The sequence below is a fragment of the Berghia stephanieae genome, chromosome 5, assembly GCF_034508935.2.
Source record: "Berghia stephanieae isolate SIO BIC M18660-M18661 chromosome 5, UCSD_Bste_1.3, whole genome shotgun sequence".
Taxonomy (NCBI): Eukaryota; Metazoa; Mollusca; class Gastropoda; order Nudibranchia; family Aeolidiidae; genus Berghia; species Berghia stephanieae.
Genome location: NC_088364.1, coordinates 51396438 through 51414227, shown reverse-complemented (window position 1 = coordinate 51414227; position 17790 = coordinate 51396438). Strand labels below are relative to the sequence as shown.

The window sequence follows — 17790 nt, the reverse complement described above, 5'->3', positions numbered from 1 at the left end:
CCATTTATGGTGTTCTTTGTGCTAATGTTCAAAACATGGCTTCTGTATTATTAATAATTTTTTCAAAACATCAAATTCAGTAACATTTTGCAATCTGGATGTTCCTATTTACTTCCTTTCAAATTTTATGCAAATTGATTCATAAGTAATGAAGTTCAGAAAAAATTAATTTGGGACGTTGAGTTTGGAATATTTGGTATTAACAAGGTTTAAAGTAGGTTACCTTACGTTTAAAAAAGTACATAAAATTTTGTGGAAAAGGAAAAAGTATATTACTTACACTTCCAGTGTTTTCTTTACTCATGAATTAAATACCTTGATGAAATAAAAAAAAAATATGTACAAAAAATATTGTAGAATAAGAAAAATTAAATGTTTTTTTTGTTGTTGTTTTTTATTTTATTTTATTTTTTTGCTATGCCACACGTACAAGCACATACCAGCTGTAAGGAAAATACACCCATAACTCAATATGTAAACGAAATGGGAGATTAATTAATGTTCTATTTATTGGGCACCAGTGTCATAACATTTTTTAAAGAATGTTCTTTAATTCTGATTAAAACAAAGATTGCTACCGTCATTTCTGAGTGGTCAAATGAAGAAATTATGTCCAATTGAAATCTGCTCAGGATTGGTAAAAATTTATAGAGAGGGTTTAAGCTTGAAGCTTTGGACTTGTAAATTCTCAATCAATTGAGAGAAGTAATATAGATAGAAAACAATAAAGAATCCATGACAGAAGTTGGTTTTTACAAACGTTTATTTTGCAAATACTATTCACCTTGATTTTTAGTACGTTAAGAACAGGCCTCGGGGAGGCAGAAGGTAACAATAAAAAATTTAAACTGTGATTACTCGTTGTCCACCCCGCCTCCACTCATACCCCCATCCACCACCAACACTTGTTGTACCTGTATTGACCACAAAAAATGACACGGCCAACAACAATAACATCATTATTGGTCTTTTAAATGCTCAGTCCTGTCGTAATAATAACGGAAGAATTAAATGAATTATTAACTGAGAAGAACTTTGATATTATATTTATAGTAGAGACGTGGCTTTCACCATCTGGCGATGACCCAGTTGCAACGGCAATGACACCCCATGGGTACCAATTTAAATCGTATCCTAGGAAAGATTAGCGAGGGGGTGGCATTGGCATATTTTATAAAACGAAATTATCAAAACATGTGGAAATCCTCGAAAGGTACTTCAAAACAATGGAGGTAATTGATCTAAGACTTTCCCTTCAGAATGCAAGATACAACATCAACTGCATCTACTGACTGCCAGCAAACAAGAAAAATTAAAGAATTATTACCCGATGTTATGAACGAAATGTTACCATTACAACACACGCGTCCTGGCCAATCAATCATACTCGACAACATCACGGACACCGCTAAATTGCGTGAGTCACTATCGGAGAACAACATGTGCCAGATCGTAACAGCACCAACCCACTCTGTTGGTCATATTTTAGATTGGGTAATTGTGGAGAATTCAGCATCTTAAAGAATCAACGCCATCGTCGATTACCTCCCCTTTTCAGATCACTCCCTCATGATTTCGTTCAACCCCAACATTTCAGAACCGTGTCCAAGAAACCATTACCACATCAACCAGAAACATCAAAGGTATTAATTTGGACAACTTCAAAGGCGATTTAGAAACAATACTCACTCATCAAAATTCAATGATTTTTCCAGACCAGTGGAATAGTTGTCTCATCGAACCGCTTTACAAACAGTGCCATTCCAAACAATGGACCGTCACCAACTGGAAGTATGCTCCGTGGTATACCTCAGACATTAAAGAAGCTAAAACAAAGTGTCGGAGAGCAGAAAGACTGCTGAAAACATCAGGTCTTTCCATTCATCATGAAATATAAACAAGAACACTTTTCGTGCATGGAAGACAACAATAAAAAAGGCAAAGACCTAGTATTTTCTTTCAAAATTCGAAATTTCGAAATCCTGCAAACACTCCTTTGTCATCTGTAATGATCTTCTTAAACATAAAGATGCACTTCATTACCATCTCCAACCAATGAAAGAGACTGCCAAACAAATCTGTCAAATAGTTTCCAAGACAAAATCCATAAGATTTGTTCAGAACTAGATCAGCATGAACCATTTTTAGATAGATACATTCTGTGGTACCTCTCTAGACAAATTTAACCCAGTTTCATAAAAGAGTTGATGACAAAAGCCCCCATTAAATCCTGTGGCCTTATCCCTTACCAGCACAGCTTTTGGCCAGCTCCATCGCTATATTATTGCCATCCATTACATCAATCATAAAACACATTCCTACTGACTGGCAAAGTTCCATTGTGTTATAAAAGTGCCCATGTCAAACCACTACTGAAGAAACCATCTCTGGACCCCAATGTATTAAACAATTATTGTCCTGTATCAATTTTACCTTTTTTGTCAAAACTTTTGGAGAAGGTAATTCTTACACATTATCATCTCATCTTAAGAACTGGAGAGAGTTCAGTTGAGTCCTTAAAAAGACTCTTTAATCACATTCTCTTACCTGACTCAGTTGTAAAATGAGTACCTGGTTGATAACAGTGCTGTCTGTGTCGGAAAAAAATGCAATATCGCCTAACGCGTGTATGTCTCGCCCTACATATTGTGTTGCTGTTGGCTAGCAACCCCTTGTAAATTGCTTTGAGCAGCTTGAGTGGATATTGCGGTTTAGAAATGCTCATGTTTTTTTTGTAATAACATTTGTAATTTTGGATGTGTACAATCACTTTAAACAACCTAAGCAAAGATATAATGATTGGGAAAATGGTAAATACAGTGATGCTGGATTTGTATGCAAAGTTTGATTTTATTCAGGATTAATCTCAAAATTCTAGAAAAGTAAAACTTTTTTGGTTTCAATCATCCAGCACACTTTCTTCCTGCTGATTAAACAATATGTGGAATAGAAATCTATGTACTGGGATGCTCCTGTTTGCTTTTATTGACAATCAACTAACAAAAAATACAAGATCAGAGTACATTTTTAAGATTTGTTTCACTCTTTTCCCCTATTGACAGGGGATATAATCTTTTACATAAAAAATAGAATTAATAACATTTTTCATTCAATCTGAATGAATAGGATTAAGATGGCGTGCTGTCTTCAGGAGTGACCTAGTCTGGAGTAAAATAATCCAGAATCCTCTGTAATCAGTAGAGAAATAGAAGAGATAAGGATGATTCTTAATTCCAGATCTGATCTACCAATTTAAGAAGTTTGTATGGATTTTATGTTCATAATCTTGCTTAACCCTCAGTCTTGAAACCACCTACATAAAGTGCAGACAGCAAACCACCACATAAAGCGAATGGAAGCTAATCAATTATAGACCAATCAATATAATGGGAGTTAAAGTTACTTTTGTTTAATCCACCCAGTCGTGCCCATATCACTTTGTGACTTAGTGTACTGAATGCAGTAAAATTGAGTGATTTGATTAACCTTTAACGTAACTAAAAATGGCAGTCGGTGCAATTGTGTGTCACAAAGATATTTTTTTTTTTTTTTCAATGAGTCACTGAGTATAACAGCATTCACCACACTAACCAAAGGGCATTTGTGTGGGTTAGCCAAATGTAAGTTTTACTTTTAATGAAAATAGGTATGGGTCAGGGTCACACGATGTCCTGTCTTTTCTGTTCAATGTGTATTCTGACCCTGCATCATTTATGCTGCTTTTTGGGGGGGGGGGGGGGGGTATTTTTTTTTGGTCATATACTTTTCCTTGTTTTGTTTTTTTCATGTGAATTATATTTTTCCTTTTTTGCCTTGATTATTGGGCGTAATTTGTAATTTTTATAACTCAATGACTCATATGCATGAGGATAAATTAAAATTGTTTTATCATTTTTCTTTTCTTTTTTAAAATTTCAGGACATTGCCATAATATATGCTCACTTCCATGACATGGAGGCCCTTGCTGGCCTCCGAGAACATGCTTTGAGAAGTTTAAGTACAGTAGCTCGATATGAACGCTACGATGCCAACCATATCATCTATCAGTAAGTTTTGCTTTGCTTTTTTATTTTAAAAGAAAGAAAAAAATACAGCAGAATATAGATGGAACAGTAGTTTTTTTATTTTTATTTTTCTTTTATTTCTTATATTTGATGTTGATTTTTACATTTTATTAAACTAGATTATTTACCTTTTTTTTCTATTTTTTTTTGTTTTTTTGTGGACAATAAACATATTTTTTATCTTTTTATTAACCATACAATAAGATTTTCATCCCTTGGGCAATCAATCAATTCATTAGTAAGTGTTCCAGGCTTATGACTGTGATGAGATTTTAAGTAATAGCGGTAAACAGCAAACTTAAACTTACTCCATAGAAGGCAGTGTGCTCATTTCTATCGATATTTAGCATGTTCAGTATGCCTTACAATGATTCAGTTATTTTCCCTGTCTATAGTTCAAAGTTCCATACCATATATGTCGCCTTTACTTTTAAGAACTTTTTAAATATCGGTTCCTACCGAATCTGTCACTTCTCATTATCAGGTAATCATACTAGTTCCAGACTCCAGTTTGGGGTTATAAGTAAAGTTAAGTTATAAACTAAAAGAAAAGATGAAGAGTTTTTTTTTTTTTTTTTTTTTTTTTTGTATTCTTCGTGTTTAATGGTGCTTTCAATACATTTCCAGCAACAACAAAAAGTGATATTATTTTGGTCACTTGTATGGTTTGAAGCAGATGAGAACGGCTCATAATGAATTATCTTTTTATCTTCAGTAAAAAATTACCAAAGTTAAAATTGTCTCATTTGTTATTTTTAAAAAACTTAATAGTTATATTTGGTCTCCTATTATTTGGTTGCAATTTTATCACAAATTTCTATCTTCTTTTTTCAGCCATGGGCAGTTGGCAAATTGTTGGTATATATTGCTGTCTGGTTCTGTCTTTATAGAAAATTCTATGTTTCTACCACGAAGCAGGTAAGTTTTATCTTTCTTCAAATATTAATTATATCCCCTCATTGGGTGTTTTGTGTTTATTATTATTATTTTTTTATTTATAGTTTTTCCTATAAATCATATCTCTGTTTGTGTTTAAATGTGTTTATAAAAAAATATGTATGTATATATTTTGTTAGACTCTTACTTGTTTCTTAGTCTACGTTTAATAAGAATGTTGCCGGGTTCAAATTCTGCTCTGCTTTTGAACCAGTGTCATCTACATTACTTTTTTTTTTTTTTTTTTTTGCACATTTGAACCATGGGTGCTTAAATACATTGAAATACTATAAAAACAAAACATTTGACATGTCATGTCTTCGATTTTTCCAGCATTGATATTGATATGTCAATCAACTTTTGTTGGCCCTGTGTGGTCTAGATCTTGTCACTGGACAATTTCTTCTTTGAAATGTTTATTTTATTATCACATCACATCAGTTGTATGGGGTAATGTGAATCAAAATATGATGAGTTTTGAAAAGGCAAGACAGACAGCACAATATTTTACCTTGATAAAAGGGTATAGTACTTTTACGACAAACATACAGATTTTTAGTTTGCTATGATTACTGCAACATGAAGAAGTATATTACATCTTCAGTGCTGAAAAGAACAGAAAGATATCTGTGTCTCTACAGAGTTTTGAATTCATAGCTTTAGAGTTTGTAGAAAAATTTTCTCAGTCCAGGAGAAGGAACACTTATTTTTATGTGTATAGTCATTGTCCTTTTAGCACCCCAGGGTTTGTTGTCATAATTAGCGTTTGTTAACAAAATTCTTGGGACCTTTTTCTTCCATTTAGAAGACTGGTTTAAGGGAGGGGGTTATCAGATTTATTAGAGGAGTTATTTTTAAGCATCACTTAACAACACTCTTAGTAACACGAGCTTACAAGTGTGTCGATGGTAAAAATCAGTCGAAAACTGATAACGGTGGCTGTCAACAACAATGTTTATTTTACATATAAAATTTGTATGTAACATTTTTTTTATGGTTCAGTTTAGTATTATTGAAATATTACCATTTATTACTGAAAAATTTTGTGTTGGATTTTGAAATTTTCAAGAAGGCTTATTTTTGTAACTGATAACTTATAAAAGGCTTCAAGTTATTTATAGTGGTCGCTTTAGAAAATATTTGATTTTTGATAACCAATACATATTAGTATTAGAAAGCCCCATCCACTTGGAATTGCCGAAAAAAAAAAAAAAAAACATTTGATATGTATTCGTACGCACCTAAAGATTATTTCAGATGGCCAACCAGTTGTCTTTTGAAAATAACATTTTTATTTAACAGGTTCAAAACATTATTTAACATGTATGTTTTTACAAAGAAATGATAGGGTTTTCCAAGATTGGGGGATGGAATAATATGCTTTTGTTTACCTCTCCTCTTACTTGATTAGGGGGTCCCAATAGCTTAGTTGGTAGAGCCAACTCACGTCACACGCAAAGGGACTGAGTTAGATCCCATGTGGAGTTTTATTTTTTCTGACCCTCCCTGTTCACCCAGCAGTGATTGCGTAGTTGAGTCTGTTAGATATGATGGAAAGTACTTTGCAATAGACTAATGTCCTATCCGAAGGGTAGCAAGCAATTGCTATCGTCCGTTTCACATAATAGAAACTGGCTTAAACTCTGGCTCCATGGGCCTTAGGGCTCTGAAGGACTGCTTGATTCAATCTAATTCAAGAGGAAACGATGCCAGCTGTATACCACACTGTCTATTTATTTTGACTCATTATAACATTTTCTGGGGGGGGGGGGAATCATTGTTTTACGGTGATCTCATAGATATATAGAATTGAATAGTAGGTATGGTGCATTCAGTATTTTGCTGGTTCCATCATATGGAAATAAAACAGGACGGTTAAGGAGGCAAGGTGCTGAGCCCTCTGTGAAGCTTTGTTCTTTCTTTCATTTTTATTTTCTATCCTTTCCATCCCCCCCCCCCCCCCCCCCTTTCCTTTGTAATTTTAAACTTTTTACATTTTTTTGCACTGTTTCCCCCTCTCTCTTTCCCCCTTTTTCTTTATTTTCCTTCCCCCTTCCCCCTTTTTTTACCTGTCCCATTTTCTCTCCCCCTCGCCGCCGTCAGCGGGGAGGGCCAATTCCGTTTTCTTTCATTCCATGACTATTCATTTTCTTTCCTTGTCAGTCCTTATCCATCCCGTCAGAAGGGATGCGATGTGGTGAGATATGCTGCCAATAAAGTGGTGTACCTCTTAGAGCTGCTTTTCTTCATGTCGACGTCCGCTCTATCTCGTTCAGACGAACTTGAATTCGCTCTGTCTCGTTCAGACGAACTTGAATTTTCTCAATAATAATATTTCTAGTCGTCTACTACAATATTATGTAAACACCAGTATAATATAATATGCTTGAAGTGACCTTAGGGCATTTCGGCGACATGTTTGAGATGCCACCAATAATTTAGTACTGAGCCTGTCCTACTACCGATTTTTTAAATGGTTAATAACAGGATACTTACTAACTCCTACTTTTCTTTCATCATTCACCGAATGTGGTGACACGCTCCAGTAGTTAACGTTACCTCACGATGGACTTAGTCATACAGTACATCATTATGAATATTTATTAATTAGATTGGACGTTGATGTGTGATCTCTGTCTGTGTTCGATTTCTTCATATCAAACGGGATACAGCTTTGTGTGTTTCTTATTATTTTCTGCCACATTGTATCTTGAGTCGAGGAAAACAAAATCCATCAAACTGGACTTTGAATGAATCGGGTGATTTGAAATACTTTTGTTTGAAACCAGTGTGACTATTTTAGTTTAGATATATATTTTTTTATAATTCAGCGAGGAATCTTAATGGTGTTTTCGTCGTGTTAAGCACTAAGGTTTGTCTCCCCTCCCCCCCCCCCCCCCCCCCCCCCCCCCCCCCCCCCCCCCCCCCTCTTTAGAAAAGAACATTACTTGTGAATTTTGATTTTCAGTTTGCTTTTTTCTCTTCTTTAAAAAAAAATAGTTTTCTTTAATGAATTTAAAACCGAAAATCGCGTATGATAATGTTTGTAAAGAGTGCCATGAGTAAATCTCATGTCAATGGTTAAGTTATTTATCAACAAACGCTTGCGCCCCCCCCCTCTCTCTCTCTCTCTCTCTCTCTCTCTCTCTCTCTCTCTCTCTCTCTCTCTCTCTCTCTCTCTCTCTCTCTCTCTCTCTCTCTCATTCTTTCATGTGTGGGTGCAGTTGAAAAGATTCATCATATTTTATTTATCAATGATAATTGACTCTAATCAATAAAAGTTTATATTTTGGACTATAACTGTTAAGTGAGAGTAGCTATGATTTACCCAAACATAATGGCAGCTATTTTCACACTTTCTTTGAATGCGACAAAAGTTCTGATTCTTTCTTAATGATCTGTATCATTGTATCAGCCTGAATGCTGGCTGGACATATGTCACACAGAAATGCTCATAATGCAAATTAGAACCAAATAATATCGAGTCTGATATTGCTAGTTTGGCGTGACCCATTAATCTCCCAGAAGCGGTGTGTTACGATTCCATGAAGATTTTGCCTTCCCGTATACATTCTCGCTTTCTATCCAGTCTCAAATTTTGAAGACAAAAGGAAATTGTGATTTCTAAGACCCATATCAATGTAATAATTTGTGAGAACGCTGAAAGTTGAGTTGAAATAAATGTCTTACACAATTTGAATTAACTTGATAAGATCTGTTTGAGAAAAAAGGAAAGTATCATTACACAAACTATAAAAAATGAAAATATCTTTTAAAAGTGCCAAAGGGAGGTTCTAGGTTTGAGAGTTTTTTGCCAAGATTTAGTGATAACTTCGAGTGGTCCAAGGCTTGAGAGTTTTTGCCAAGATTCAGTGATAACCTCGAATGGTTCAAAGTTTGAAAGTTTTTGCCTAGATGAGGGTCATTAAAACTAATCGATATTTGAAGAACGAGTTTTTTCGCCATTTTTCAAAATGCATGTCTTTCCCGATTACCACAATTAACTGGTTACATTGTTTTGTAAGGCACTGCTTGATAAATGGTACAAAGATCATGGAGATATGTCGCGCGTTTAAAGTTTAATGCCACCGAAAGAAACCTTGAAAATGAATAACTGCTGCTTTGCTTAGCGACAATCTGAAGAAATGGTTGGTTCAATCATCTTTCGTTATTGCTGTTTTCCTTTACGATAAAAATTATTTTAAGACACATAATAAAAAACTTTACTAATATTTATTTTTAAGTTTTTGGTGTTAAATTACCTACGTAGTTTTAATCCTCTTAGTTGTGCGTGGTTTGACAATTTTGCACGCTTAAGGGAAGCAAGAATGACATATTGCGAAGATGTAGACACAGACTAACTACCCAATTATAATATGTATGTGACATAGCGGTCTTGCAAGTATGGTTAAGTATTCAATTTTAAGTATACAGCGACCGGTTTCAATGTATATTCATTTTTTACTATTTTTAAAAATGTATTCATTTATTTTTACATCGCAAGTCAAATTACGGCTTACATTGCTTTTAAGGTCTTTTAATTTTTTTTAAAAAACCCATTTTAATGACATCATGATTTTAGTTTAGTTGCGACAAGATTGGTGCGACTTCATCACACGTGTTTCTTGTTTTGATTTGCTGAGGGAAACGTTAATGCGTTGGCTTGTAATTCAGAGGAAATGTTATTCCAGACAGGTGTATAGTCATTTGGAAGTGCTATCTTCTAGTCTCTAGTTGTTACCATTCGTTTACAACGAAGTTATTCCAGTACGGTGTTTACTTACTCTCGACTATTTCTTCTCTTGATAGTTTAGTGTGGAATTGAATGTCTATCTCGTGTACTGAATTGCCTTACTTTTTTTTTTTAAAGATTATTTTGTCTTGTCTTTTTTGTGGTGGGGGGTGTTTATTTTTCTTCTTTAAGTCATTCAGAATTATTTTAAAAATCACAAGTTCAATTTCACCCCCCCCCCCCCCCCTTCATTTAAAAAAAAAGAAAAAATAGTCTGCGTTGTTAATACAAGGAAGGGGTAAAGTTTTCATGCGAAAGGGTTGTTTGCGGCTATATTCTTATCATTTATTTCAATAAATGAAGTTTTACTCATCTGTCGTGTCAACGTTGATAGTTTATACAAGAATGCAGAAATTTCCCGTTAGCTGGGTAGTCAGAAACATGTCAATAAAAGAAATAGGTAATGTTATCGGTGAAACTTCATATGGATTTATAATTATAAATTATAATTTTTGAAATCACTTTTTATCTGTTTTGTTATATGTACACTATTATTTCATTCCCCTACCATATATATATATATATATATATATATATATATATATTATATATATATATATATATATATAGATATATATCTCCCTCCCTCTCACCCCCCCCCCCCCTCCTTTTTTTAAAAAAAAGTAATAATTTCCAATCGGTTTTCCTTTTTTTTTATATTGTACTTATCTTTCTTTCCTTGCTTTTTTTCTCTTTCTTCCTTCCTTCCTTTCTTTCTTTCTTTTTTTTTGTAACCTGTCCTCACCGTCATGTACATAATTACGGTCTGTTGACTGGTTTAGTTCCCGCGCGGACTTTCTTGCCTGTTATCCTACACGTGTGGTAGAGATATATCTTCTCTGTTAAATGCATTGGCATCCTAGACGTATGGGTTGGTGAGTCATCGCATTATATCTTGGAATTGAATAGTATAGATAGATCGGTCGGAACGAACATTTCCAGGGTATTGAAGGGGAGAATAAGTTCTTGCGGACAATGAAAAGGAAGGTAAAAGAATTTTCTAACTTGGGGCCCAGATGAATTACGAACCTTTGAAAGGGCAGGCGTTCCACCGAGGGTGGGTACGAGGCTTGTACTGCGAGATTCTAAAGGTAATGGTCTGTTGGAAGCAGTGCTGACTTCTGTTATTCACATCCATTTCTTTCTCATCGTTATCATCTTTGGTTTTGTTTTGTACTGTTGTTGTTTTCTTTAAATATATATTTTTGGGTTTAAAGGTTCTCCTTATCCTACTCCTCCTGATCCTCCTGTTCCTCCTCCTCCTCCTTTTTCTTCTTCTTCTTCTTCTTCTTCTTCTTCTTCTTCTTCTTCTTCTTCTTCTTCTTCTTCTTCTTCTTCTTCTTCTTCTTCTTCTTCTTCTTCTTCCTCCACCTCCTTCTTCTCCGATCCTCTTGCAATCCTCACCCATTCACTCTCTCCCTTTCCCTCCGGTCTATGTATGTCTGTTTGTCTTCACATTCAAAATATTTATTTCATTTATATTATCATTAAAACGTAATGAGAAAAGTATGTTGGACTGTACCAAATGTGTACTGGAAGCGGAATATTTATTTTGTTTAGTTGGGTTTCTTTTTTTTTCTTTCTTTTCTACTTTCTTTCGTTCTTCCCTTTTAAAAAATGACAATAACAGACTGGTAGCAGAAGGAGATGAATGATCTTGTGGTATGGTAAGGCTGAACAATGTGAAATAATTGTGTACCTGTTCTGAGATTGCGACGGCGATGGGTTTATTTTTTGTTTTCGTTCTCTCTTTGCTTTATTTGGGAAAGGAAAGTGTGGGGGAAGGGTGGAAAGGGGGGGGGGGGGGGGGAGAGGGGATCAAGTCGTCTCAGGTAGGAGACAAAGAAATTCAGGGAGTTTTTTTTTAGAGGAAAAGGATGGATATTTTTCCATCAGGAAATAATACGACGGAAAGTGGGGAAAGGGAGGAAGGACAGCACAACGGTTTATTGGGTGGGGGTGAGGTAGTGTTTGAGGAATCGTATAGAATTACGGGTGGAAAAAAGAGCGGAATACATTGATGAAAGTTCACGGAGGTTCAGGGATTGTGTTATACGGATTGTAGTAGGGATGAATACAACAGACGTTTGATCAACTTTTCATTGGATTTTAGGAATAGAACACCGACAAAGAAATACTGTAGCTGTTTCGTCGGCCTGGTGCTAGCATCTTGATCATGCTAAATTAGGCTTCGTTTAGTATGTATCAGTCACCATGCTCTGTGATTTTCGAATCGGAATGTAATGAGTGATTTTCACACTTTTATATGGATCTTTTATTTTTATATATCGCATTAATTTTGAATTAAAAAGCTGGTGTTCACACTTGTAATAATTTATTGAGTGTTGCAGAGATGAGAGAACGGGTACTTATATAATCGATATTGAATACACTATTTATTGAGATAAAAAATCTGAAAAGGTTTGTATGAAACAGTGCCAGACAAAAAGCAGAAATTAAAATACAAGAAAAACAAAATCATCCCATGCTTCGTCTGGCACGGTTTCATAACACACCTTTTCAGATTTTTATCTTATGCCTGTGCTTACAATCTATAACTCTTGTCACTTGTTAATTGTTAAACAATTAGCAGATCGTCATAAGTCTGAATTGTGAATTATGTATTATGACCCCCCTCCACCCTCCTCGTTTTTATGTTTTGCTCTTGTTTTATTCACGTTTGTTAAGGATTTTTAAAGCTTAATGTTAGTTGGGAACCATAATTCCAGTATGTTTTTTTGTTGTTTTTTAAAAATGTCCTCAAGAGTTCTTCCCTACGGTTTATCATCTTTGGAGGTGGCCGGTCATAGTCTCGTTCACTCGTATCCTCGAGCGAGCGACCTTTTGGCCTCCATCCTCTATTTGTATTGCTCCGCTCCTAACACATAATAATTTTGTTATTTTGTGCCCCTGCCAAGGTTATCAGATTTTTGGAGGACAGAATCTCAGTCTTTCTTTCTTTCTTTCTTTTCTTTACTGTTGCGTTGACATGGTCAATGGTCATGTAGTTAAGACGTTGAGTGTTTGTGACGGCGATCTCCATTGACGATAATGTGTTGCTCCTGCGTTTATTTTGTTTAGTGACGCTACCGTTAATCGGATGCCACGGACGGTGACACATAGCAGGTTACGGTAGATTTCCACCCGAAAACACTACTGGAGTCGACTGATTACTGGTTCCCACCATCCTCGGAATGATATCCATGTGCCATCTCCTCTGTTATTTTCTTGCTCCTAGTCTCAAGTTCGTTTTGGACGAATGTTCAAAGAAAGAAGGAAAGTTCCCTTCAACCGTAGCCACACTGTGATAACAAACTTGACCTGTCCGATGAGTGGGTACGATTTGTTTTGTTTTTTAATATATATGCATTGTAATTTATGTATTGTACGTAGGAAAGCTAGCTACACATACATTCACGTCTTTTTTTTCTTTCTTTTTTTTTAAATTCGAGAAAGTAATGCGGAATGGTAACTCCTACTGGATGTGGTTGTGCCTAAGTTTGGATTGTTAAGGGTCTTGAAGAACCTCTGAGGTTACTGTGAATTTTCAGTGTGATTATCATCATCATCATCATCATTATTGAGTGGATTGATTCACGGGATTATACGCGATTAGTTAGATATCACAATAGTTCAATTAAAAAAAGACAGTAACACACGGGAATGTTTTTTTTTTTTTGTTCTTGTGTTTGTAATATTAGTGATAACGAGACTTTCGTTTGCTTGATTAAATGTCGTATTTCATGATTCATATGCATTGTATTTCATTTACATTGACGCCATTCTATTTCCATGGCTATATAATAATATTCTTAGTAGTTACTGGGACCGTAGTTGCAGTAATGACGGTTTGACTTGAGTTTTCCCCTCCACGTAGTCGATTAAACTTAAAATACGATTTGTATATCTTACCATGGAATTGATTTAACTGTGGCTTACGTTTGCTTCAAGTATTTAGTCAAATAATTCATATTTTTTAACCCCCCCCCCCCCCTCTCTCTCTCTCTCTCTCTCTCTCTCTCTCTCTCTCTCTCTCTCTCTCTCTCTCTCTCTCTCTCTCTCTCTCTGTCTCTCTTTAGTGTGATTTGATATGATCAGATTTTTGTGGTTTTATTCATTATTATTATTATTGTTATTATTATTATTATTATTATTATTATATTATTATTATTATTATTATTATTATTATTATTATTATTATTGTTTTTATTGTTTTTATTGTTATTGTTTTTATTGGTGGTGTTTTTATTATGGTTGTTGAACTTGTTGCCATCTCACTAATGTGCTGTTTTATAAATCGTTTGCTGTAGCTGTTTGTTTGTTATAATATAGAGATACCCAAGTCAAAGTTTTCACCTTAGTCTTTTTATAATCGAGCGGAGATAACTCTTATTACTCTCTGTCGAAAATAATGGAAGTAAGAAATGTCGATTTGCGACCCTGCCACCGACTGCCTTTTCGGCTGTTTGCCTCAATCGCAACAACATTAATCCGAAAAATCTTTTCTTTTCTTTTAAAAAAAAATACATGTGTATTCATATCACAGAACATGGCAGCGAGGAACTCTATATCATTGTTAATTTTTTTTATTTTAACAATTTTTCAAAACAATAGCCACGATGTTGGATTCATTTACCACAATGTAACTATTTCAATTCAATTTAATGTTCCTATGGTAAGCAAACGTGTAAATTATTTAATTTTTGTGAGGGGTCGTAAAACGAAAGCGTTATACTGTTGGCGTCCAATCCCTCTCTCTCTCTATGATTATCATAGGATTTTAACGTTGACCATTTAATATTCTTACTTGTTGATACCAAATACCAATGATACCGTTCGTGATATTGCTGTATTGAAAGATCGAGAATAATATTACATCCTAATTTGATGCCATTATTTTTAGACATTTTATACGTTTAGCCAGGAAAATTTAAGAAGAAGAGAAAATAAGAAGAAAAAAAGGTCTCTATGGGAGAGTTTTTGAGCTGTGGTCCTTTGCTATTCCTGTTGGAGGCCACATCTTTTTCCTGTTTGGAAACTAGAAAACTATAACAATGATTCGTGTGGAATGTGGATTTCTTTTTGGATTATTTCATGGGCATGGGGAAAGATAACAAACAGATTTGTTAGCTTTAATTTAAGAAGAAAGAAACCAAAAGAAAAACAACCTTTCCGTGATGGATGACTTTCCATTTCTCCTGTGGATTATAGTTCCGTCATTCTGACGCCATATCACCACGTCAGCAGGATCACACTCCATAATCCAACACATACCTAGTTGTTTTATTTCTTCTTTTTTTAAATTATTATTATTATTTATTTGTATTGTTATCTAACGGATTCTCAAAATGGATAACGACGATGCTTGTAGTGGCAGCGACAGCAGTTCGTCTGAGGAAGAGTAAGTTGTTGTGTTATTTCGCACGTTTATGTGTGTGTGTGTGTGCGCGTGTGTGTGTATTTATGTGCGCGTGCATGTGTTCTATTATTTAGGGACGAGTGGAGGACATTATTATTATTATCATCATCATCATTATTATTATTGGTATTATTATTGTGCTATTATCGTCGTCGTCGTCATCATCATCGCTGTCACCATTGTGTATATATGACATATATGTTTATTTATTTATTATTGTCATTATTATTATTTTTTTTTTTTTTCAGAGTAATTTATCAATTCTCTGTATTAATGATTTGTTTTGTTTAACTCACTCAATCTTAGAGATGTTTGCTACTTTTCAAATTGGACAAGAATGTATTAAAAATGAGCATGTACATAGATAGTTTTATTCAACTATGATAAACATGTAAAAACTAAAAATATTAGCTTTGATATTACGCCTATAATTTATCTCAGAAAAAAAATGTAATAAATAAGCATGGGGTAAAAGTAACCCGGGTAAACTACTGATATAATCGGTGTTTGGGTTGCGTGAGTTAAATCATAGTAGTCCCTTCAATTTTATTTTTGCTATTCCTCAAATCCTCCCTCCGCCTCCTACCTTTTACTCGTCATTCTCCTCTTCAAACTCGTCATTCTCCTCTTCAAACTCGTCATTCTCCTCCTCAAACTCGCCAATCTTCTTCTTCTTCTTCTTCTTTTTCTTCTTCTTCTTCTTCTTCTTCTTCTTCTTCTTCTTCTTCTTTTTCTTCTTCTTCTTCTTCTTCTTCTTCTTCTTCTTCTTCTTCTTCTTCTTCTTCTTCTTCTTCTTCTTCTTCTTCTTCTTCTTCTTCTTCTTCTTCTTCTTCTTCGTCTTCTTTTTCTTCTTCTTGTTTTCTTCTGAAAATAGTTAACTTCGTTTGATAAATCTTCGTTTTCATGACATCCTCTGTTTTCATGATTCGATTTTAAATATTTCAAAACCTTATCGGCACGTTGTTTTGTGACCATAAACTTTTTAGTTTTCAGCCATTCTCCTTCAATCACAAAGGGGTCGGTGACCGACATGTTGTGGTTTGTCATTGCCATTTATTTATACTTTGCCCGGCTTTCAGCTTGATAATAAATTCTTAGTGTCAGTGATAAATCTCGAAGAAAAAGAAGATACATGTTATAGGCCCCTCGTTACAACAGTTTGTTCGTTATTGAGGTTAGGTATAGAAATAGTTCGACGGCCTTGATGATGAATTGGGCGGTTGATTTCTTATTTTTGCAACTAAACTTGTTATGGGAATGTCCGGAAACACAAAGATTCGTTTGCTATTGAAAACTTGTGTGTATTATAATATATTATATCAACTACATACCATTATCTGATTTCAGCTCGGCACGGAAGGTCATAGCTTTCATTCGTTTTGTATATCGCAATTTCAAGGTCCTGTTTACAAACACTGACCTAACATGCGAAGTTGAGGAGCATAATAGTGTAGCCTACTACATACTAGCAAGACACACCATTTTCTTTCATGACCTCAAAAATTTCAACCTTAACGGTTTTCCGTTTTACTTACTGGTATCATATTTAAATGATTAAATTGCTGATGGTCGGTAAAACAGCAGGACGGATGGAATGCAATTTTAATGGTGATTTACATTCCCTCAAAAAGGATGACACATCCTCTGACTTGGACGGACCGTTGCCTTCTGCCCAATAGCGCACACGGCTGTCCGCGTTTTATTTATTTATTTATTTGTTTATTTATTTACGTATTTATTTATCTGCTTTTTATTATTATTATTATTATTATTATTATTATTATTATTATTATTATTATTATTATTATTATTATTATTATTATTATTATTATTATTATTGCTGTTATTATTATTATTATTATTATTATTATTATTATTATTATTATTATTATTATTATTATTATTATTATTATTATTATTATTATTATTATTATTATTATTATTATTATTATTTTGTTATTATTGTTATTACTATTTCCGAGTTGTAATGAAAATCTGTTAGGAATTTTGTCATCTGATGCGATGACAAAGTCTGGCTATGACGTTCTTGAGTGTTACAAGACAGTGTTCGAAAACAATGGGAAGCATGGGCTATAATTATGGGATTCGCAGTCTTGCCGTAGGATACGTACGTACCTGTCGCCTATTTTAGGAAAAGAGTATTGATTAAAGAACTGAACTCTGGGGAACGTATTTTTTTTTTTAAAAGGCTGTCATATTCGTTTTTGTTCAACACTCCTGAGCAATGATATGCGGGTAAAAATTGCATGTTACGATGGATTCATTGCCAATTGTATACATTTTGCATTGCGTAATTTTCTTCTTGATTTTCATGTTACAATAAAATCCATTGTTTTTTTTGTTTTTGTTTTTTTTTAAGGTATTGCGCTATGAATATTAAAAGCATCCGTTCACTGCACGCTCCTTGGGAAAGTTGCTTGTGAAAAGGGTTTGACTATAATTATAAATATTCTTTCTTTCATCTTAAGTATTTTAAGTATTTCTCAAATTATGATTAGTTTGTTGTCGTGATCAGTCAGTGTGAAGTGTTTACTCGTTTTTGGATCGGTGGAGACGCC

The 17790-nt window shown here is 34.3% G+C and overlaps 1 protein-coding gene across 4 annotated transcripts in view; it reads left to right on the top strand.

Annotated features, from left to right (window-relative positions):
* The window catches only part of LOC144973137 (rap guanine nucleotide exchange factor 6-like), a 91265-nt gene that overhangs the window by 7752 nt on the left and 65723 nt on the right, over positions 1-17790 (top strand). For all 4 annotated transcript variants that reach the window (XM_078915233.1, XM_078915231.1, XM_078915232.1 and 1 more), the window contains exons 3-4: positions 3919-4046; positions 4899-4982. In XM_078915233.1, coding sequence (XP_078771359.1) covers positions 3919-4046; positions 4899-4982 — 212 coding nt within the window. The remainder of the gene's footprint in view (positions 1-3918; positions 4047-4898; positions 4983-17790) is intronic.